Source organism: Bemisia tabaci, chromosome 2 (assembly GCF_918797505.1).
Source record: "Bemisia tabaci chromosome 2, PGI_BMITA_v3".
Classification (NCBI taxonomy): domain Eukaryota; kingdom Metazoa; phylum Arthropoda; class Insecta; order Hemiptera; family Aleyrodidae; genus Bemisia; species Bemisia tabaci.
In genome coordinates, this window is record NC_092794.1 from 35,558,614 (window position 1) to 35,581,861 (window position 23,248).

General features: G+C 42.1%; 1 protein-coding gene across 3 annotated transcripts in view; it reads right to left on the reverse strand.

The window, feature by feature from the left end:
* LOC109040889 (BOS complex subunit NOMO1) overlaps positions 1-23,248 on the reverse strand; it is a 213,725-nt gene that overhangs the window by 64,103 nt on the left and 126,374 nt on the right. For all 3 annotated transcript variants that reach the window (XM_072297222.1, XM_072297223.1, XM_072297224.1), the window contains 2 exons: positions 17,558-17,739; positions 15,886-16,070 (listed from right to left, as the gene is read on the reverse strand). In XM_072297222.1, coding sequence (XP_072153323.1) covers positions 15,886-16,070; positions 17,558-17,739 — 367 coding nt within the window. The remainder of the gene's footprint in view (positions 1-15,885; positions 16,071-17,557; positions 17,740-23,248) is intronic.

A 23,248-nucleotide genomic window follows, 5' to 3' on the forward strand; every position in this document is an offset into this window, starting at 1 on the left:
ACCAACATGCCTGCTCACGGTATGAAATGAATTTAATAGGAGCACCTAATGAGTTATTTTCGCTCATTTTTAAGTTCATCAAGTCTCAATCAAGATGAGGACATTGAACGTGACGGTTTTACTTTAGTCAATGTAGGAGAAAATCTGAAAGAGCGTGCTAATTCAAATTCTTTGTCAGGCTTGTCAGGACCGCCCATGCACCTCGGGTTTCTCCGAATTTTTACAGTTGGAGTCCGAGTCTTCACAACTTCTGCTCCTGCGGAAGTCCGGGCATGACCTTACAAGTATACCGCACGGTGTCAAACCCTTTCTTAAAATTACACCCGAAGATTCTAATTGAGCAGCGCTGCCGGAGCTGGAGGCAAGTCAGTAGAAAATGGAATGAAGCTCGTTGTTTTCATTCACTAATCCCCATTGACAAGCATCTAGATCGGCTTATCCGTCATCAATTACTTTCGAAAGTAGTTCCTAAATTGATGGTGCTTCATGGCTGATAATGTCGGAATTAAAATCTCTACTTATGACGAGAATTTTGGAAGGAGCTAAATTTTTCGTTGAAAACCTGATGACACACGTCTTTGAAAGTGTGAGGGGGGGGTGGTTTGTAGGTTTTTCTGGTAATAAATAGCGAGGGCTTCATTGACACATATTTACATTTGTATTCACTAATTTCATTTGTTGGCTTCACCAATATGTAAATACAGTTTTAAGTTCTAATTAAATGCTAAGAGCTAGCACGGGTCTCGGCCGTGGGGAGGGGGGTACGGGTCTTTGCCGTGGTTACATACGCGTCCGGAGCGTGTAGGAATACGGGTCTGAGCCGTGGATGAATACGGATCTGGGCCGTGATAGTTACGGGTCTAAGCCGAGGACCGGAGAGGGATTCTCTTTCACATTTTGACTGATACTGAGTTTGGGCCTATGCCTCGGCCACTATTTATAGTCGATCGCCGACTCCCCACCAGGCTGGTTTGCACAGCTTTGCGATAGGGAACCGAGCGATCGAACTGCAACTAGCGGCCGAAGTTGGAATTGCTTCGAGCGGACGCGTCAGCACGCCACGCGCATTACTGAGTGTGAGTGCCACGCCACGCGCATTACTGAGTGCGAGTGCCGCGCCGCAACACCTTACGCACCTAACAAAATTTTGAAGCAACTTCAAAAGGCCGAACGACCAGGCAAGATGGAGGGTGAAAAAACGGGCGCTAACTATGGAAGCTGCCACGTGAACATTTGAAAGGGGTGCTAATAATGGGGGGGGGGACTTCTTAATTAAGGGTACTATAGCATAATTCTAGCTAACTTATGGGCGCAGAATAGCGGCCGGCATGAGTAAGAGGCGCTAAGAAATGTGGCTGCCTCATAAGGAAGGTATGAAAAGGTATCTTATATCTTAAACTATAGGGATGCTGAATGGTAGGCGACTCATAAAAAAAATTATGGCATATCGTAAACTAGAAGGGCGCTTAATGGTAGCTGCCTCGGAAGAAAAAAAAATTACGTTACATCTTAAACTAGGGGGGCGCTCAAAAGCAGCCGGCAAGTTTGAGGGGCGCTGAATACGGTAGCTGCCTCATATGTGCTTCAAGTAATAATTTATAGATAAAATAAATGAAAAAGGCGCATTTAGAAAGTTGAGAAGCGTTTTTTTTGGCTGTTTGGGGGCTGAGGTTGACCAAAGTGTATGCTGTGGCAATGAATGTGTCTCGGGAGAGCCTTCCGTTTGGCGGGAAAAATAGTCAGGGAGGGGGGGGTTGTATGCTCGGGCGTCGGGATATGAAGGAAGCATTAGTGCACTGGAGACTGCTGCGCTGCAATGGGTGCTTGTGCTGCTGTGGCTGTAAATGTTAGTGAAGAGGCTGGTGATTTTTTGGGGCGTAGTTGCCAAGTTTCGTAGTGCTATGTCTTAAGTCTAGGCCGTATATTATGTGTCCTTAAGTATTCCTAAATTATGTACATTTTGTAACACAGCATGTGGGCTATAATGTGGGCTCGTCCTCAGATTCTGACAGCGCATCTGTGTCGTAGAGGCTTGAATGCGGGATTTCGCCCGGCTCCTTGTGCTCGCTGATTGTTTTGAAATAGCGAGGCAAGTAGAGCTTTCCTCGTGGTTGGGCTCTTGTTGCAGTTGACAGAATTTCAGTAAGTTGGTGCCGTAGTTCATGTGTGATGCTGTTCTTCTTTGTATTTGCTTCCGGGTCATCCATATTCTTCTCTAGTATTAGCTCAACATAGTTGTCTGCTTTTATTCCGAAATTTGTGTCCGTGATGTAGCTGACTTCTTGTGCCATGTTGTCATTTTTAAGGTTGAGAAAAGGGGAAAGAAAAAAAATAGAAAGAAAGGGGCGCTACGTTACCGCTTAGCGGGAGCTGCCCGGTTGCAAAAGCAAAAAAAAAAAAAATGTAGCTCAATACGCTGTGACAATAGCGGAGCTGCTTAGGTATCAGTGCTCTTAACGGCCGCGATCATAGCCAGGGGTAACAACGTGACAATGGCGCGAGCGCCTCAGAGCGGATTTGCGCTATGACAAAAGCACTACGCTCTAAGGAAAAAAAGATAAAAAAAAAAAATTATGTTTCTTCGCCGTGACAATGGCGGAGCTGCTGAGGTATCGGTGCTCTTAACGGCCGTGACAATGGTCAGGGGTAACGCCTTGACAATGGCGCGAGCAGACCGAGAGTGGATATGCGCTATGAGAGGAGCGCTACACTCTAGTTAAAAAAAGAAGCAATCAACCTTAAAAAGGAACTTTCGATTTTGGCACTGGTGCTGGATCCTTCAGGATGACTTGGTGCTGGGGGGTAGAGCCTGGCAGAGATGTTGTTGTGTGGTACAGGATCGTTGCGCCTCCACCATTGTGAGGGGGGTGGTTTGTAGGTTTTTCTGGTGATAAATAGCGAGGGCTTCATTGACACATATTTACATTTTTATTCACTGATTTCATTTGTTGGCTTCACCAATATGTATATACAGTTCTAAGTTCTAATTAAATGCTAAGAGCTAGCACGGGTCTCGGCCGTGGGGAGGCGGGGTACGGGTCTTTGCCGTGGTTACATACGCGTCCGGGGCGTGTAGGAATACGGGTTTGAGCCGTGGATGAATACGAGTCTGGGCCGTGATAGTTACGGGTCTAAGCCGAGGACCGGAGAGGGATTCTCTTTCACATTTTGACTGATACTGAGTTTGGGCCTATGCCCCGGCCACTATTTATAGTCGATCACCGACTTCTCACCAGGCTGGTTTGCACAGCTTTGCGACAGGGAACCGAGCGATCGAACTGCGACTAGCGGCCGAAGTTGGAATTGCTTCGAGCGGACGCGTCAGCACACCACGCGCATCACTGAGAGTATGTATGCGAGTGCTGCGCCGCCACAAAAGTCTCATTTTTTTTGGCACCATAGAGAGCTATTGTTACATATTTTTCAGCTTTTCAGTTGCTTTTTTTAATTCCATGCATGTGAGAGGTCAAGTCGCAACCAGTAAACTCATTTAAGAATAGGAGCTGATTACTTAAACGTTGACTAAATCTGTGACGAATATAAGGGATGTTGTGAGCGATAGTTTGGGATTTAGCGATTAATATCACTTCTAGGGCAAAGACAATTTGACGCCTTCTGATCTATTTCACAAAAACAATATTTAAAAGGTTCAATCTTTCAAGTAGAAAACAGTAATTCAATGCAGACTTTATAAGGGATGTTTACAAGTGATATAAAAAGTGATTCATGTAATTTTCGGCAGGAACACATGTAACTTTTACAATTGTAATAGAAAAAGTATTAATTGCTATCTATGTCCCATGAATTTTTTTTTTTTTAGCACATAAAAGGGGCCGACCAAAAACGGTTCCGGAGTTATGATCGATTGAAGTTTCCGCTCAACGCGCGCCGACCGATTTCCGCGCGCAAAAAAGTCTGATTTGACTGTCATTAAATCAGATTGAATGTTCAAACGGAGCAAAATGCATTATTAGGGACTCTTGAGGGTCGCTGAATTCAGAAATTACAGATACTTCCAAAAAATTAACGTTTTTAAAATTACAGCTCCGTAGCGCTATTTTAGAGGCCCACTGAGCGCCGCGCCGACCGGCCGCGCAGTGGTCCTGTACGGAGCTGTAATTTTAAGAAAGTGAATTTTTTGGAGGTATCTGTAATTTCTGAACTCAGCGACCCTCAAGAGTCCCTAATAATGCATTCTGCTCAATTTGAACATTCAATCTAATTTAATGACAGTCAAATCCGACTTTTTTGCGCGCGGAAATCGGTCGGCGTGCGTTGAGCGGAAACTTCAATCGATCATAACTCCGGAACCGTTCGGTTCTCCAGCTTACATGACCACTCGTTAGATGCGGAAAAAGACGAGCAATTTAAAAAACTGGTTTTGGTCAGGGATTTAGAGCTGAGGTTTGAGGGAGCATCATAAACGGAGCCGCATCGGCGCGCACGGCGGAGGCCCGGCGCGGACTTTCATGCCGCGTCGAAGAGTGCGCCGGGGGAGCGCATTTGCCGTTGAGGCGGCTTAACCTGGTGAAGCCGACACCCGGCTGATTTTCTGATGCTGCATCAGTTTTGATGCTGAGTCCAGCATCAAAATTGAGGCGGCTTCAATTAGCAGACACGTCGGACGCCAGCACCCCGGGCCCGGCTGCCGGTCGGCTAATTGCACCGGGCTGTGTTTTCAACCCTTCCTCGGCGTCCACTTCTTAGAACTTCTCGGCGAGGCGTGGGCCGCCGCCAAGACAAAGGGGGTGTTCCGCGAATTCATCGCCAAGCCCGAGGGTCGCGGTCTTCTGGGACAGCCCCGTCGGTAATTAAGCTGGGTGGCGGGTCCGAAAATTGAGGCCGTATCGGGCCGCAAGCCGAGGGTCGAGGGTCCGGCCTCAAAAGTTGAAGCCCATGTGCCAGCATCAAACCTCAGCATCAGCGCTTAATGCTGGCTCGGTCGGCACTCCAGCATCGGGCTTCAATGCCCGAAGCCGGCGCCGGCAGGTTGCGCGCGTAAGGCCGGTTTCACACTATACGGTTTGTCGTCCGGCAGCCCGAATCGGTAAGCAGGTAGAAAATCGTGACCCGGGCCGCGGAACATTGGCGCGAATGGAGCCTTTCACACTTTCCCGGTCCGGTTTTTCATACGCCGGCGTGCCGTGTATCAGTGGCTCACTCCTTGACCCGAATCGGTTGCCTGATGGGTTGAAAGAGCATTGCGGCCAATGGAACCTTTCACACTCAACCCGGCGGCGGCCCGTCCGGATTCCGCCGAAATTATCGAGCAATGCACACAGTCAATATCACATCTGCAAGAGCCCAGAGGATGAAGCTTCACGGAATGAATGAAGCATTATAATATTTTGGCGTGAGCTGCGGTTACACCATGCATCTATGCTGATTGAAGCTCCATTCCAAACTCATTCCAAGACATTCCGAATTCTGCATTTTCGCAAAGACTTCACCTCGACTTAGCCAGGTATTTTAGTTTGGTACTGACCGTTATTCCACGATCCACGTGCAGCTGCAAATCTCTTCGCGGCTCTCATTCCAAGTGAAAAATTGAACCTTCAATTTTTATTTTTGGTGCTTAAAAAATCTCAAGTGGCTATGGTGGCAATCGAAGTAGGTAATAAATAAATAATTAAAAAAGAAAGAAATTAATAATTTCGAAAGATTAAATTAATTTAAACAGAAAGAAATTAATAAATAATTAATAAAGAAAAAATAAGTAATTAAACAACTTTTTTCCGTCCTTCCGGAGTTCGGGGTATAATGTGACAAAAGCACCATTAAATTCCTTTGAACATTTGGATCGCATTTAGCAAAAAGGAGCCACCACGATTACAGTGTTTTCGAAACCGTAAAATTCTTTTTTTATTTTAAAAATAATAAATATTTGTACGGTATTACAATTTACACAATTATTTCCCTTTGAAATTAACAATTATTTGGTGTTATGTAAAAACTACTCGCATTTTAGGAGCTTTTTTAGGTAATTATGAGGAAGCAACATTTTAAGAACACTGTATTTGCGCTGGTTCCTTTTTGCTAAATGCGATTCATTTAAAATATGTATCCACTTATAAGGGCGACGTCTCTTCAATCTGCGGTACAAACACCATTTCGCGATAGCTGCAAGTGGACCCATGGTCAAAACGGCATGGACTGCATGTGGCGAAAATCATATTTTCCGTGGAATGTATGAAAATCGAATAGCGCGCCGAATAAGTGTGAAAAAGCCGCTTGACATTCGGATATCCTCCACCCGGTTTTCTACCTGCTCACCGATTCGGGCTGCCGGACGAAAAACCGAATAGTGTGAAACCGGCCTAAGGCGCGGCGCCGCATGCTCGAACGGCCACTACCTGGGCATACGGCACTAATGCTGAAGCTACGAGTCGATGCTGTACAGCATAACCTCATGAGGCGCCTCAAATGCCTGGTTTTGGTTCAAATACAAAATTGTGCTCTTTCAGTTTAATGTGTTTAAAAGAATTGAATAAATTTTAGTGGGGGGGGGGGGGGGGCGAAAAATGTCGTTTTCGCATACGGCTATTTCACTAAGACGGTTTTTTTTACCTGTTCGAACCGAATAGGGGGGGGGGGGGTCCCGTTGAAATTTCAAAAAAAAAATTGAAAAACCCTCACTTTTGAAACATCCAAGTGTCGCAGGCAAATAGTCACATCAGGCATCTTATCAAATGCCGAGGCAAATAGTCAATTGTTCTTACTTACAATTAGATTGAAATTCTAATCCTTCTGCTTATTTTAGACAAAATAATTCATAGCTCATGCAAGAAAGAAATCTCTGTAAAAATGTGTGGCATAAAATAGTATTTTAAATGGTTTTTAGTTCCTGAACGAACATTTATGTTGAAATCCACAGCATGTCGCGTAGAACACAATTTTTTTAAAAATTTTAATAATTAAATTCATGAAGAGCGTTTGCAGAAGAAGAAACTAGGAGACTTCAAAGATTTAAAGAGTTGTCTTTTCGAAAATATTGAAAATTCATGAGCTTCTCGTCATTAATTACTAGGAGCGGTAGTGACCCCGTCAAGCCTATAGAGATCTCCAACAACCAAGAACGGGAGCCGCTACTGTATCTTACACGAACCCGTTCAACTTTTGCGTTATTTTGAGATATCTCCGGGAAAACTTAACGAAACTCAAAACCCTTTGCACTCTGGCTGGCAAACTTAATTCCTCACATACAGGCGGAATTTGGCGCTGATTCACTGGGCAGTTAATTAATAATCGCTAATTAATTGCCGTTTTTTGGTCAAATTTTCTAATCACCCACGTCGCATCACATTCGTGCCTCGAAATTTTGCCTTCGATTGAAAATCCATATTAAATATAAATGTGCTGCCAACAATTAAAAAAATCAATGTAACTCATTTCAAATAGTCTACAGGGGTGCCTTTTGACAATTTCATGAATTTAGAACATACTTTAGAATTATTAAAACTTACGAAAGGCAACGATTAACGTCATTTCAATTCCACCATACCACTCGCAACTCAATTCGTACCTCGAAATTTTACCTTCAAGTGCTCATCCGTATTAAATATAAATGTGCTGCCAACAGTTGTGAAAATCAGCGCAACTCATTTCAAAAAGTTTAAACCAGTGCATAGGCATCATTTTTTGAATTTAGAGCATACTTTCGAATTATTGATACTTAGGAATGTCAAACGATCCAAGTGGTATCTCTTGATCGTCTTGTCTTCATTCAGAAGCAAGGGAATCCCTGCTGGTGAATTCTGAATCGCGACCCTCTTTTCTACGCTTGGAAAGAAACTGAGATTAAACATAGATTTGCGTTCATCACTCATTTTCCGATTTGTTTTTTTATCTAATAACAACTGGTTTCTAAGAGTTTTGAATTCCTTGCCTTCGTGACGTCGTGCCGGATAGTTAGCTGACGTCATAGTCAATTCAATCAATGTTTGTCTTTTTGCTTTCAGGTTTTAGCAAGATGTAAGAATACCTACACAAACTAAACTAATAAATAAATTAATATTGTTATTTCGAAATGCAAACGAAATTATACTAATGAAACTTCCCTTTATTTTTCATTACTATCTGTAAATTGTGTCAATACCTTTATTACCATGCTACAAGCTCTGTTTACTTTCCTCCATCTATGGTTCATTTGTTTGCAAGCAAAACTGTAAGTACCTATGACAATAAGTGAATTTAAATACCCTTATCCCTGCGGGAATCTGTTCGATGTCGAAAAATCCTAATAATCTAGTTTTGAGCGAGACCCATATCAAGGATTTAAAGGCAGCATCAGTAGCTTTAGCAACAAATCTGTGCCGAGTCGGATGCCGAAATTCTACTTAAAGTATGTGCTGAATTATTTCAATACGTGCTACCTAATATCAGAAGCAATGTTTGCTGAGCCATGCCGAACCACAGTGACCATGCAACATCTATCTGACTACTCTATCTTCAAACCCTTCAGGACACTCTAATTGTGTGTTGTGATTGTCACGTAAATTATCACTATAGTGCTCAAACCATAGTAAAGTTTCAGAGAATTTGTATGTTGATAAATACTTGCTAGTTATGAAGGTTCATTCACGAAATTTGCATTGCAATTTTCAAGTTTCCAAGGAGGGACCGTCTCGAGAGACGGCGCTCTCGGTGAGACGGTCCCGATACGTATCATTTGAGTGTCGGCTGCAGCCCATCTTCTTTTAAGCACTAAGGTATAGCCTCAATCAATGCAAGTAAAACGACAAAGGAAGGATTACATGAATGCTCGAAAAAACTCCTCTTAAATTTCAGCTGCCACTTTAAGCCTACAAAATTCGTTTCGTGACAGATCCCAAGGACTTATTCAGAATTCATTCACCTAAGATGAAGGAGTTGACTGTCAAAGGACCCCGCACGGTTCTTATGGAAAATGGCCCTCTGTCAAATGCGTTGAAACTTCAGTATGTTGTGCAGCATGTCATCGTGAACAAAAGTTCCAATAGGCCAAACAAGATCCCATGTGCGGTTTTCGAGATATTCGCCGTTTTATGTGCGTAACCGGAGGTTTCGCGCGCTCCCGCCGGAGCCATACCATTGTGCGGCGCCGCTCGTGCCCTTCCCTCCCAGTCACTCTCCGCTGCCCCGCCGCCCATACCTTGGCTCCTCTATCGCTCCAACTACGACGCTCACGAGGCTGCGCCCATCATTACCGGACCGCGCCCGCACGCCGTCTTCTTACGCGGCCTCTTCTTCGGCCATGTCGCCTCTTTTTCTCATCGATCCTTTCTCTAAGTCTTCAAAAACGTTTAAGAAGTCCATTTTTACTAAACATGATAATGCTAATAACACAAATAATACAAAAAGAGAGGAAAAACAAATGATAATCCATGCGAAAGTACGTAGGAGAGTTGGAATGCCTAAGAGACGTTAAATAAAACGAACTTTTTTTTATTTTCTTCCCTCTTCCTTTCTTTCTTTTTTTTCTTCATTTTTCTCATGTGGAAGCAGTGAAAGTAACTTCTGTCGGAAGATGATGTTGATGTTTTTTCTTTTTTTTTTTTTTCTTTCTTTCATTAATGACGTGGCGGAAGTTGAGGGTAATTAGTCGGCTGACGATGCCCGAGTAGGAATTAAGTTTGCTTTAGTCTTGACTTAGCTGACAAAAGGTCGCGTACGCGCATGAATGTTACGGTTGACCTGCAACTCTTTTTCATAATCTCTATGGAGTTTTTCTTGGATGTACGATCTGTTTAGAGGATACGATCAGCAGATAATAAGATGGCTGATAAGGTGGTGCTGCAAGTTGGAGCGACTTAAGATGTGACCATTTACGCCTAAATGGACATCTCTCTTCCTTGAGTTCAGTTATTAATGATCCCTCTCTCCTCCTCCATTGGTGCGGTTCAGCTAAGTCAAGACTAAAGCAAACTTAATTCCTACTTGGGCATCGTCAGCCGACTAATTACCCTCAACCTCCGCCACGTCATTAATGAAAGAAAGAAAAAAAAAAAAAAGAAAAAACATCAACATCATCTTCCGACAGAAGTTACTTTCACTGCTTCCACATGAGAAAAATGAAGAAAAAAAAGAAAGAAAGGAAGAGGGAAGAAAATAAAAAAAAGTTCGTTTTATTTAACGTCTCTTAGGCATTCCAACTCTCCTACGTACTTTCGCATGGATTATCATTTGTTTTTCCTCTCTTTTTGTATTATTTGTGTTATTAGCATTATCATGTTTAGTAAAAATGGACTTCTTAAACGTTTTTGAAGACTTAGAGAAAGGATCGATGAGAAAAAGAGGCGACATGGCCGAAGAAGAGGCCGCGTAAGAAGACGGCGTGCGGGCGCGGTCCGGTAATGATGGGCGCAGCCTCGTGAGCGTCGTAGTTGGAGCGATAGAAGAGCCAAGGTATGGGCGGCGGGGCAGCGGAGAGTGACTGGGAGGGAAGGGCACGAGCGGCGCCGCACAATGGTATGGCTCCGGCGGGAGCGCGCGAAACCTCCGGTTACGCACATAAAACGGCGAATATCTCGAAAACCGCACATGGGATCTTGTTTGGCCTATTGGAACTTTTGTTCAAGATGACATGCTGCACAACATACTGAAGTTTCAACGCATTTGACAGAGGGCCATTTTCCATAAGAACCGTGCGGGGTCCTTTATGATTTTTCCACCTGGCGCTCACAGTAATCAGCCGTTCTGAATTTTGAAGGACCTAGGTGACATGGAAATGGCGAGTGGTGAAAGGGAAGAAAGAAAGAAAAGGGAAGACTCGAACTGGTAAAAAGATGCATTTCCATTTTTCGGCAATTTTGATTACGGCTCTACTACCCTTATTATTGGCACTACCCTTTCAGCCACTGCACACCCACAAGAGTATCAGGACGGTCTCGCCAGAATTGTTGATTCTTCAGCTATTTTTTTTTGCTCTTTTTAGAAATTCTACCTTCATCTACCTGACTTTTTTTTTTTAATTTTCAAAGAGTGTGCCAGAATCTGAATTGAAAATATTTATTCTATTCTTGATCTAAACGAGGGAGGTCTCGGAAGTATTATACAATGGTTCCTTACATAGCTATTGTAGGTAAGAAGAGTTTCGGCTACCTGAAATGAAGGGGAATAATTAGCGAAAAATTAAATAAAGTTCATTGATGCATAAGAGTGGAATTTGTTTCCTAAAATGCAAAACGAAAATGAAAGTGAGATGAGGAGATGGTGAAGAATCTTGACTTCAAAAGATATCAAATATTTTGAGGTTGGAGAGTGAAAAAAGAACTGCTTGTTTTATCCCTCGTCATCTTCTCGTAGGAAACAAATCCAATTATCCTTCCTTGTATTAGTGACCCAGACAACTAATCTAGCTTCAAAGGTAAGCTGGTTGCATCGGAGACTTACTAAAGGGGACTCTCAGCCGAATTAACTGTCCACTTGCTCGTTGTAGTTCTGGGGCGTACCTATATTTAAAAAATCTTGACCTCAAATGATATCAGACATTTTGAGGTTTGAAATGGAAAACAGAGTTTGAGCTACTTTTCTTGTCTCCTTTTGTAATTTTCAAGAGATTACTACTCCCCCCCCCCTCCCCCTTTTTAAAATTTTTTTAGATACATACCAACTAATTTTGTGATAAGATCTCATAGGTTTGGCGGAATTTTTACCCTTTTTGAGGGTTTTTTTTTTAAACAAATTCATACGAGGGCTGTCCCAAAAGAAACCGGACTTTTGTCATAGAAGGCGAACCGAGCGTCGTAATGAAGTTTTCTTGGGCTTGTTTGAAAGCTGATAAGCTACTGGAGATGCTTGTTTTTACAGAATGCAAAAATTCGTCTTGGTAAGGAAACTACACGCTTTGGAGTAAAGGAAAGTCAAACTCGAGTTGCGATTTTTGTCTTTATTTCAAGAAAAATTTGGATACAACTTAAAAATAAACCCAGGTTTTAAGTTAAAAACTTCGTTGCTCTCTTATTCAAATGCTTAAAAATAAGGAAATTAACATTTTAAGCAGATTACCAAGTCATCACCTATCCCCTTCAAAATACTCGCCAGCTTTGTTGATGCATTTTTGCCACCGTTTCTTCAATTGGAAGAAAAACTGTTGGAAATCCTCAGGTTTGAATGATCGCAATTCCTTCAAGGTGTTCTCTTGAATTTCCGGAACGGTTTGAAAACGTCGACCTTTCCAGGTAGATTTAAGTCGCGGAAATAAGAAAAAATTACACGAAGCCAGGTCAGGTGAATAAGGGGGATGAGGGAGGACACTCATGGCATTCTTTGCACAAAATTCGCGAATTTGGAGGGATGCATGGGCAGGTGCATTATCGTGATGCAGAAACCAGGAATTGGCTCCGTGTGATTTTTTCTTATTTCCACGACTTAAATCTATCTTGAAAGGTCGACATTTTCAAACCATTCCGGAAATTCAAGAGAACACCTTGAAAGAATTGCGAACATTCAAACCTGAGGATTTCCAACAGTTTTTCTTCCAATTGAAGAAACGGTGGCAAAAATGCATCAACAAAGCTGGCGAGTATTTTGAAGGGGATAGGTGATGACTTGGTAATCTGCTTAAAATGTTAATTTCCTTATTTTTAAGCATTTGAATAAGAGAGCAACGAAGTTTTTAACTTAAAACCTGGGTTTATTTTTAAGTTGTATCCAAATTTTTCTTGAAATAAAGACAAAAATCGCAACTCGAGTTTGACTTTCCTTTACTCCAAAGCGTGTAGTTTCCTTACCAAGACGAATTTTTGCATTCTGTAAAAACAAGCATCTCCAGTAGCTTATCAGCTTTCAAACAAGCTCAAGAAAACTTCATTACGACGCTCGGTTCGCCTTCTATGACTAAAGTCCGGTTTCTTTTGGGACAGCCCTCGTAAACTGTCAAAATTTGAACACTTGCATACACATTTGATAGAATGCCTGATTTGATTAATTGCCTGCGACATACGTACTTTTAAGTCCCCTTGGAGGAAGATCAGAGTTAAGAGTCAACCTGCCAGGCAAATGATAAGACACATGAAAATCGTTAATTACTTCGAAGTCATGGAGAAGATTTGCCGATTGTGACTTGATACAGGCTAAATCAATTATACTTTTCCCGTTTTCGCCTATGTATGTATAATGAGCAGGTGAATCTGATTTTGATCTACCATTTGCTAGAAGCATACCTGACGATTTCATGGTTTCTGTGATCAGTTTTCCACGTTTGTTTTCCTTGTCATCCTAGGTTTCTCTCTTAGTAGTAAAAGTTGTTCCGCTTGAAAAAACCTCATCCTGAAGATTAAGCTGATTAAACAGTTCGCTACTGATACTTCAACAGTTTTTGGAGGTCTAATAGGGTTAAATAACGGTATCATCCAAAAAATGATAGGTTATAGTTCTATGATTAACATCTGCTGATTTATTTAAAGACTAAGGATTATATTAAATCTGTTTTTTTTCTTTAATTTTATAAGTTATATTTGAATACTCTGGTGATTAATTAATACATTATCTAGACTCTGGCATTTAAGTTCCCGGCAATGAAAGTGTGTGCATCCAAGTATCATCCCGCTAAATCATTAATCATTATACTACATAAGTCGACACACACACTATCGTCTCTGAAGGGCCTCATATAGACCGCACCAAATATGAAGCTATCACACCTATTCTGTATTTTAATGAATATCCACATAACTGACTTAACAAGAATTTCTATCTTCATTTGTTTCGAATATATACTATTTTTCACCAGGATGACAATCCCACCTGATGCCCTACCTTTTGATTAAGGTTATGTTTACGTTTTGCACGCGTCTGTTTGGCTCCCGAATTAACAAGTTTTTTCGCTGAAAAATGACAAAAATTATGTGATTGTTTTGTATTGGACACCTAAGAAAGAATCGATCTTAAAGTGCGTGATATTTTTCCAAAAATCCAGTGTAATGTGAATGAATAATCAGCGAAATTCAATATGTTGTCAGTGCGTGGAACATTCTGGAACCACGATAATTAGCTGATCCTTGAAAGTTTCCGAGCAAGCGTCAATCTTATTCCTGATACCAGGAGTACGTGGTCTAAGGAAGCTCCAAAAAGCCCATAGGGCGTATGGTGCACCCCCCCCCCCAAGTTAGCCCCCCTCTCTCATTCCTTCATTTATGAAAGTGGTCCCTCGACTTCCCTCCCTTTTCCGTCATCTTGACTGAGCCCTTCTCCCCCTCTTAGTCTCGTTCAACCATTTTTTCATTAAATTATGCATTTAGCCAATAGAAGATAGAAGGGGGGGGGGGGTTGTCCAGCCTTACGTAACTATTTAGGGGGGGAGGAGGCGGTCCAGGCTAGCCTAACTAATGCCTCACGGGGGAAGGGGGAGAAAGGGTCGGAATAATAGGTAAAAGTGCTGTACATAATTTGTAAACAGCCCCCAATGAATAATGGCAGGAATTTCAAAAGCGGGAAATTGAACTAAGCGGGAAATAGTGAATCTTGGTCTGTTATGGTAGGGTGAGTGAATTGAAGGTATGCTCCTTTGCTATAGACTGTCAAAAAGCGACGAAACGCTCCGTTCTGTTCCGTTTCAGTCGTGGCAAGAAGTTTGAAATAAATGCCGATTTTTTTATTCGATTCTTACTGGTCCAATCGCACCCGGCCGGAGGGAGATAGGAAAAATGAGAGTCAGGTATGAAAACCTTTCCATTTTTTTTGGTCGTTCTATTGTCGACGTGGGCCTAAGAGAGCGCGAAGCGTCCTCCAGGGGTTGGGCCGCTTAGCGGCAAGGGGGCATAGCCCCCTAGTATTATAATAGAAGGGGTTGAAAATTGGCGCCCAACCCCTCTTTGTCACTGAGCATAAGATAAGCGCAACGATCGAAAATACGGTATAAAAAATGCGGCACAACATAGACATTATATTAGGAGAATCTTGCATGCCGCGCCGCCTTGGCACAGTGTGTAGATACGGTTCCCTTTCTGCCTCCCCCCTTCCCCACCATGACGAGTTTTTTTATCACCCTTGAAATAGTTCTGTAATGTAAAATTATTAGGTTCAATGGATTCAGTTGCTATCAGCCTTAATCACGCATTCATAGTTCACAAGGAAATCACGGGCTGTAAATCTCAGGGTCCCCCCCCGACGCTTTTTTGGTCAAAATTGGGTGATTAGTGGGTGAAATCATTCCAGTATGTATTGAGGTGGCCTTAAAGTGGTAAGTTCCGCAAACTCCGTTAGTTTTATCCACTTGTGCACAGAAATTCATACAGGAAACCTGGATTTTATGATTAGAGGGTTCCCCCCTCCCCAGGGACCCCATAAAATTGGGCACCCAGGCTAAATTCGTTTCTTCATGGGTGTAGAAGATTTCCTGAACGTTTCATGCTTTTATCCAATAATGCACGATTGTTATACCAATCCGCCTCACTATGCTTGTGACTACGCGCTCACAGAGGAACGAGTGCCTTTTCATAAGAGCATTATTAGGCAACGCGCTGCGCCGTCGCTGAGAAGTCACCAGAGATTCTGCGGGAAACTAAATTCGTCGATAGTACAAAACCCCAGGTAAAATTTCTCAATTTGAATAAAACGGGGTCATCTAGGGACTATCACCTACCCATAGCCGACAAAAGAATGGAATTCAGCCCAAAAGAATGGTAGGTAGAGCAACCTGTGACAAACCATGAAAAATTTAGAGGGTCGGGAAAGTTATACTAATGATAAATTAAAAGGAGACTCATGCATGGATAGAATACAAAAACATAGAAATTTTCACATTCTCAAGCATTCAAAACAATACTTCTTTGCAAGTGCAATTCAGACAATTTTCTGTTTTCTGCTTGATCTACATGCTTTTCGGCAGAGGACTTCTCTTAAGTGACAGGTTTGATTCGGAAAGATGGGAAAAGGAATGAAAGTTGAAATCGGAAATTTTGTTACTTGAATATCATGAGAGGCAATAACGGTGATCTTCATCCCTGTGTGTACAAATGTTGGTGCAGTCGCAATTTCACTCGTCACTGATAAGGCCAGAATTGGGCTTTCCCAACACCAATCAAATTGATTCAACTCCACGGACACGGTGTACTCTCCGAAGATTAAATCATCAAACTTGTAGTGGCCGTCTAAACACATTCAAAGATCTTCTTAGAAATGAGAATATCTTGAAAGCAGCTTCATTTTGGATTGAAATCTTATGGAAAAAATACTTGCATCAAAAAGATTACGACAAAATACACTGCTGTAATGACAGGGTAAGATTAATTCTAGGAGTGTTATGAAAAACTAGGAGGTTGCGTCTCCTGACTGCTCCGCGGCCCAATTACAGGAGGCACTTTGCTCCAAAGTTCCTTTACATAGGAAGTATGAAAATTATGAAAAAAAAAGAACACGAACTACAACTGTTACGTGGAAAACATTGAATGATATAAATTTTTTATTGTATTTATAGTATGATGATTGATAATTATAGATTGTAAATTTGATGATTTGAAATAACAATGGGTACACCGTTTTATAATGAACAGTTTGATATCAATTTTTCATGTCAAGTGTAGATTATGTCTTTTGATTTTAATTTGCTCAAATACTCAAAGCAGAGGATGTTTGAAAAAATGGCCACAGAGACTAAAGATAAAATAGTCGGCCGGCCGGAATAGGCACCCTCACCCACTCCTCTCATCACTCCATGCGTGCATCCCTATTCATCAACACCCAGGACGAATTTATTGTACCCAGTGAAGTGAAAGTTTCACTAGTTTTGTTGAACGTTGCTGCTTGTCGCAGGAAATATCTTTATATAATTCATTCAGCACCACATTCCCAAGAAATTTAATGAACATAACGATGACAATGACCTTAAACCAGAACTAAACAGAATGAGTAATTCCCAAGCTCTTAGGCTATTATATTATAATAGCCTAAGAGCTTGGGAATTACGCAGGAAATATCTTTATATAATTCATTAAGCACCACATTCCCAAGAAATTTAATGAACATAATGATGACAATGACCTTAAACCAGAACTAAACAGAATGAGTAATTCCCAAGCTCTTAGGCTATTAATAGCCTAAGAGCTTGGGAATTACTCATTCTGTTTAGTTCTGGTTTAAGGTCATTGTCATCGTTATGTTCATTAAATTTCTTGGGAATGTGGTGCTGAATGAATTATATAAAGATATTTCCTGCGACAAGCAGCAACGTTCAACAAAACTAGTGAAACTTTCACTTCACTGGGTACAATAAATTCGTCCTGGGTGTTGATGAATAGGGATGCACGCATGGAGTGATGAGAGGAGTGGGTGAGGGTGCCTATTCCGGCCGGCCGACTATTTTATCTTTATTTCCGTTATTTCCCGTTATTTCCTCACCAAAAGGAACCATTTGCAGGGTTCCGCACTTTAAATTTCCGAAAAGTTGAAAATAAGGGCCACCCTACTATTATAATGCAGAAGATCATAATTTTAAGCTGTTATAATATAAAGATTGGAAAAGAAAGGCAACAGGATAAATATACATTGGAGCTAACAGAGGAAAGAAATACTCTCCTCACTGAAAAATATAGTATTATTGAAAGAGGGAAAAACATAAATTTTCAGGTTTATTACTTACCTTCTGCGATGGTGGTGCGCTGGAGAGACGGTACACTATTCGATGTAAGTAGAATCCTAATCAAAGGACATTTGTTCTCCAAGCACTTGATGGAGCCCTGTAATACTGCTTTCAACTGTGAAAAATCAATGTTAGAAATAGGGCTGTCCGTAACACTAATTTTCTGAGTAAGAGGTGAGTATCTGAAATAAGTAGAAAAAAGTTAAATGAGTCAAGAAGAAAGTTTAAACGAACTTTATGAAAATTCAGCAGAATGACCGAAGTTGAGAGAAAATGGGTCCAAGATACTTGGGAGGATTCGGCCTCTACTTAGTTATTTTCCACAGTATCTGGTACGATAAAATCAATGAGCATGATTAAATAGAACAAAAAATCATCTCTGCAGAGAAAAAATACTTCCTCTTAAGGTGCCCTCCAAAACACACTTCAGCCATCCCATTCCTTACTACAATCAAAATTCCAATTTATGCTTCATAGATGAAGGAATGGCAGCAGCGACTCTTACTTACCAACAACCACCAGGCTGCTGTTTGAATCATTGGTGAAATTTCGTTCAAGATAAGGTCAGTTTTATGATGTTTTGATAATGTTAAAACATTCAGAGAGAAAGGATCTTGACAAATGCGGCGTTGGAGAAATCTGATAAGCACATTAGCTGACAACTGAAATTCGCAAAACCGTACAGCTTTGCCTATAACCTCCTGCTGAACAACAACACACAACGACGCCATTGTGTATCCTTTCACTTCCAGTCTTGACACTTAAATTCAAGACAAACAAGCTCGCAGTTTAAGCCCTGGTTTTGGCTACCCTGATTTTGTGCACATTCGCGTGAACTTTCCTCCTGGTTGTTGTTATTAAAAAAAGATAGCGGAAAAACAGTAGGTTTAGTTCACTTAATACTTTTGAATGATGCGATTAAAAAAAATTACTAGACTGACCCATTTAAGATAGCTCATAATATACTTGTTCAAACGTGACGAAGTTAGCTGAAAAATAATAAAATCTGATGGAAAGATGCCAAACTGGTCCAATTTAACTGACTGATGGAGATAGCCCATTATGTGTATCACATTTCTAAAGAGCATTGAAACATGACTTAAACCTTGATAAACAGAGAATTGATGTAAAAAATGAATCGGACCTATGAAGCAAACATAAAATTGAGGAGCTTTCCGGAAAAGGGGCACATAGCAAAAAATTGCGTTTGAGAGAAATGCATTTGAAGTTTTGATCATTACTCTATGGTCACTGACAGTGACTTTCATTCGAAATCGGGAGTCCAGGCTGCGATGAAAAGTACCGCAGAAATTAATGAGAAATTAATGATGGAAACTTAAAATGCATTTTTCTCAAACGCTATTTTTAGCTATGTGCCCTTTTTTCGGGAAGCTTCTCAATTGTTGTTAATTTGTAATATATTGGAAGTAGCAGTCACTTGAACTTGTTAGGTAGGTGTGTAGCCAAAGTGCTGGAAAATGTGCAAGTGTTTAATTACATAAAATGATTCATTTATATAATTTTTGGTCAAAGTTTTTCGGCACAATTGCCATCTTTGTATTGAGAAAACAAAATTTAAATACTTTTTTTTCAATTAACAATCAATAACTTTGATATGCACTTTTTGACTAGGTAAGAATATAAATATAAATCAGATGTTTCAAGGATTAATCACTGAGTTCAGCACATCTTACATACAATTGGTTTGTTGCCAAATTTATTTCCGTTTGGGCTTTTAGTAAACTATAATTCCATTTAACTACCTTGACAATTTCAAACTTTTCTATAACTGATGATAATTTTCTGTCATTAAAGTGTGACATTTTAACATCGCTGTCATTAATTACGTGAATTTCATCTTTGATATGCATAAACACATTTGGGGATTTCAACTTTGTATGTTCTTTAAAACGGCATGTTATAAGCCTCTTCGTTTTGCCAATGTATTTTTTGGTAAAAGTATCTATACTACAAGCTCCGAGACCTACTAATTTTGCATGACTGGTAACGCTTAGTTCCAGCGTTCTACCGGGCCCATTTTCATGATTTTTGCGGCTATCGACGGGCCATTGTCTCTAGATGAGTCCGCTTTATTCAAATTTTCAAAATACGATCCACGATTTTTTATTATACGTGGTAAAGTTGTGAATTTACCCATTTAAACCATGTAAATTTATGTTTTTTGTCATAGTTTGTTCGAGCGTTCTACTGGGCCGATTTCCATGATTTTTACGCTTATTGACAGGTGATAGTCCCTAGATAAGCCCCCTCTCATCAGATTTTGGAAATAGGACCCAAAATTTCATACAATCAAGTTATAAAAGTGAGCGAATTTACAGAATGCTCCGCAACTGCTCCCGCTATGCGCAGAAGGTTGCACAGTGGCTGAGTAGTCTGCGCATTAGCTCTATTTATCAACACAAGATTCGCCCCGGAAACTTCAAGATGAGCAGTGACAGAGTCGTCTAAGACGTCGGAAGCGCCCACACGTTTCAAGATGCAAGTTCGATTCCTGACTCCTCAGCCACTTAGACCTGATTATCATCATTCGTTGTTTTACTGCAATGTTTCATTAATCAGTCATTGAAAAACGCGTCCTTTTGACTTCAAAATTTTTTTGTTTCTTTATTCGTCAAAAACAAAAATATTTTTTTTTTTTTTTTTTTTTTTTTTTTTTTTTTTTTTTTTTTTTGTAATGAGGGGAAAAATTCGCTACAGTGCCCCCATCATGAGGGTCGCCAAGACGCCCCTCATGAAAAGGGCCCACCGAATACCGGGACGGCAACGACCATCAGCTGGTGAAGAGCCGCCGAGGCGACCCCTAACCGACCCGACCGCTGTGAGATGGGAAGACCCGGTTATGTGGGGGTGAAGCACGCCTCTGTGTTCCGTACCCACTAAACGACCCCTCCAGGCCACACCCCGTGCAAGTGTGGCCCATCGGACGCTCTATCCTCCCGTCGGACGTCCCTAAGGCACTCTTCGAACGGCAGTCCCCGACCCCGGCCCCGGTTTAGCCGGCGCCCCTCAGGCCCCCCCACTTAAAGGGAGGGTCCCCCCATCCCCCGGGACCGATCTGCCGAAGCCATCATTGTACCTGGAGTCAAGGGCGTAGGAGGAGAGCCTAGGCCCAGCTTGCGCCAAACCCTGCGACAACCCCACGGCAGGGCTCTGGAGCCGAGAACTGGAGGGCAGGGAGGGCAGACCAGCTACGTCTCGCTCAGCCCTCGAGGCACCCGATCTTATGCGGCCCCAGAAGGGGGCAGCCTACACATGACTCAGCTCCGCGGGTGCGTCGAACCCGATATCCCCAATTGGATAGCTTGCGGTAAACAGGGCCAGAGACCCGAGGGTTTCTGGCCCACTAGAGGCATCCGTTATCCATTATCCATCTCATTGTCCATCTTTACGTTTGCATGACATAACACGTGTCGCGAATCGCTCAAATGCTAGCCAATTTCCTTTGCTCTCCAGTAGCACACCCATTAGCTCTTCCGGGGGCGGGATGGGACCAATAACCCCCTCAAGTTCCCGCCTTTCCGCAGTCCATCTGTCACAGTTGTACATCGTGTGTTCCGCCGAATCACGTTGGCTACATTGAGTGCATTGATCAGAATCTTTGATCTTAAAGCGATGTAGATAAGCCGCAAAAGAGCCATGGCCAGTCAGCAACTGAGTTGTCGCGAAGTTTACTTCTGCAAACTCACTCCTCATCCACAAATCAAGATCCGGGATCAGTTTTCGAGTCCATTCAGCTTTCCCCGTGTTTGAGTACCATCTATCTTTCCAGGCATCATACATCATTTCTTCAGCCATCTTCGGATCTTGCGTGTCAAATCTGGTCTTATGTTGGAGCAGAAGTAAATCCAAGGGAGGGATTTTCGCTAGCACGTCTAGCGCCTCATCTGACACAGTTCTGTAGGCCCTTGTCACTTTGATCTTGATTGGTCTGAAGGTTTTCCTCACCCAGCCAGCATAAGTCTTCGTCCTGACAATGTCCGCCCAAACCGGAGCTGCATACGAGAGTATGGAAATGGCCACCGAAGCGATAATCTTCCTTTTCCTTGCAGACGGTCCTCCATTATTTGGCATGATCCTAGTTGGGTTTCCAGCAACCCTTTTCACTTTTTCGCACGTTCTTTTGAGATGTTCTCTGAAATGCAAGCCCGCCGACAGCCATACACCGAGGTATTTGCCATGTTCCTTAGCTTGGATTTCCAGTTGGTCCACTTTTATCATTACATTACGATCTGCCTTCTTTGCCTTAAGAATTAAGAATTCCGTTTTTTCTATCGCCGTTTCCAGCCTGAGCTCCCAGATCCTTCTTAAGGTGTAAGCCACTGCTCTCTGTAATTTCCAGATAAGTCCATACATCGTTTTTTCCCAGGCGCTGACCGCGACATCATCTGCAAACGCGGTCAACAAACTATTTTGCGGGAGGGCGCCCCCCACCACAAAATCATAGTAGACCAACCACAAGAACGGCGACAAACAGCTACCCTGGGGCACTCCACACGAGGTTTGGATTTCTTCTCAGTCTACTATGATATTACGCTCCGTGATATAATCTTGGAGGATTCTGAGCAAATAAGTTGATACGCCTTTTTTCCTAAGTGCTTCAATTATTCCTTCCCACGGTGCGGTGTTAAATGCGTTCTTCACGTCAAGCATCACGATCCCAGATGGACGTCCCCTTTCCCATGCTCTGTTTGCAAAATCCACTACTTTCTTGATCGCCATTACTGTCGATTTCCCCTTCACAAAACCAAACTGGTTTTCTGAAATGAAAATCTCGGCTATGAGTCTGTGCAGAATTAGTTTCTCCAGGATTTTTCCCATAACATCTATTAAGCAGATTGGGCGGAAAGTTTTTTTGTTTCCTTTAACTCCTTTTGGTAGTAGGATTAAGTTAGCCTTCTTCCATATTTTCGGGAAAAACCCCGAAGTAAGGGCTTCGTTGAAAACTCCTAGTCCCGTTTCCACGTTAGTACCAAGAAACGCTTTGACCGCTTCCGGGGGGAGTCCGTCCGGTCCTGGAGCTTTTTTGTCTCTAGTGGTCCTCAGTGCTTCTTCTAACTCGCCTTTGGTGAAAGGTTGGATTTCATCCTCAACTTCAGGTTTTTCGAAGGACGGCAATGGTCTTTCCGGGAAGAGCTCTTTCACTACCTCAAGTTTTTCTTCAGTACTTAATTCGTCAGCTGGATTCCTTGGTCCCATCTTGCTATTCACGATTTTGTAACCTTTTCCCCAAGGGTTTTCTTCTAATTCATTTAGTATTTTGTTCCATGATTCCGTTTTTGCCTTGGAGATGGCTTCCTTAAGTTCCTTGTTCGTTTGTCCGTACTCCGTTCTCGTTCTTTCCAAGTCTGGGTCGTCTTTGCCAATCATTCTGGTCCATTTTCGTCTTAAAGTAACTGGTTTCCTATGTAGTTTTCCAATGTCCTCATTCCACCGATACTCTTCTCTCTTTTCCGACGGCGTAATCTTCATCTTCTTCAGGATGTTATTACATTCTCTCGTTATCAGCTGTGTCACCTCCTCCGCAGTCCTCTTCTCTTTGCTAGTGTAAGTGTTCTGTAACCTAAAAGTCTCCTGGAGAGCCTTCTTATCCTCTTCCCCTCTAATTTTCCATTTCCTGATTTGAAACGGTTTAATCGGGTTGGAATTTTCTCCTAGTGTGCACAAGATCGC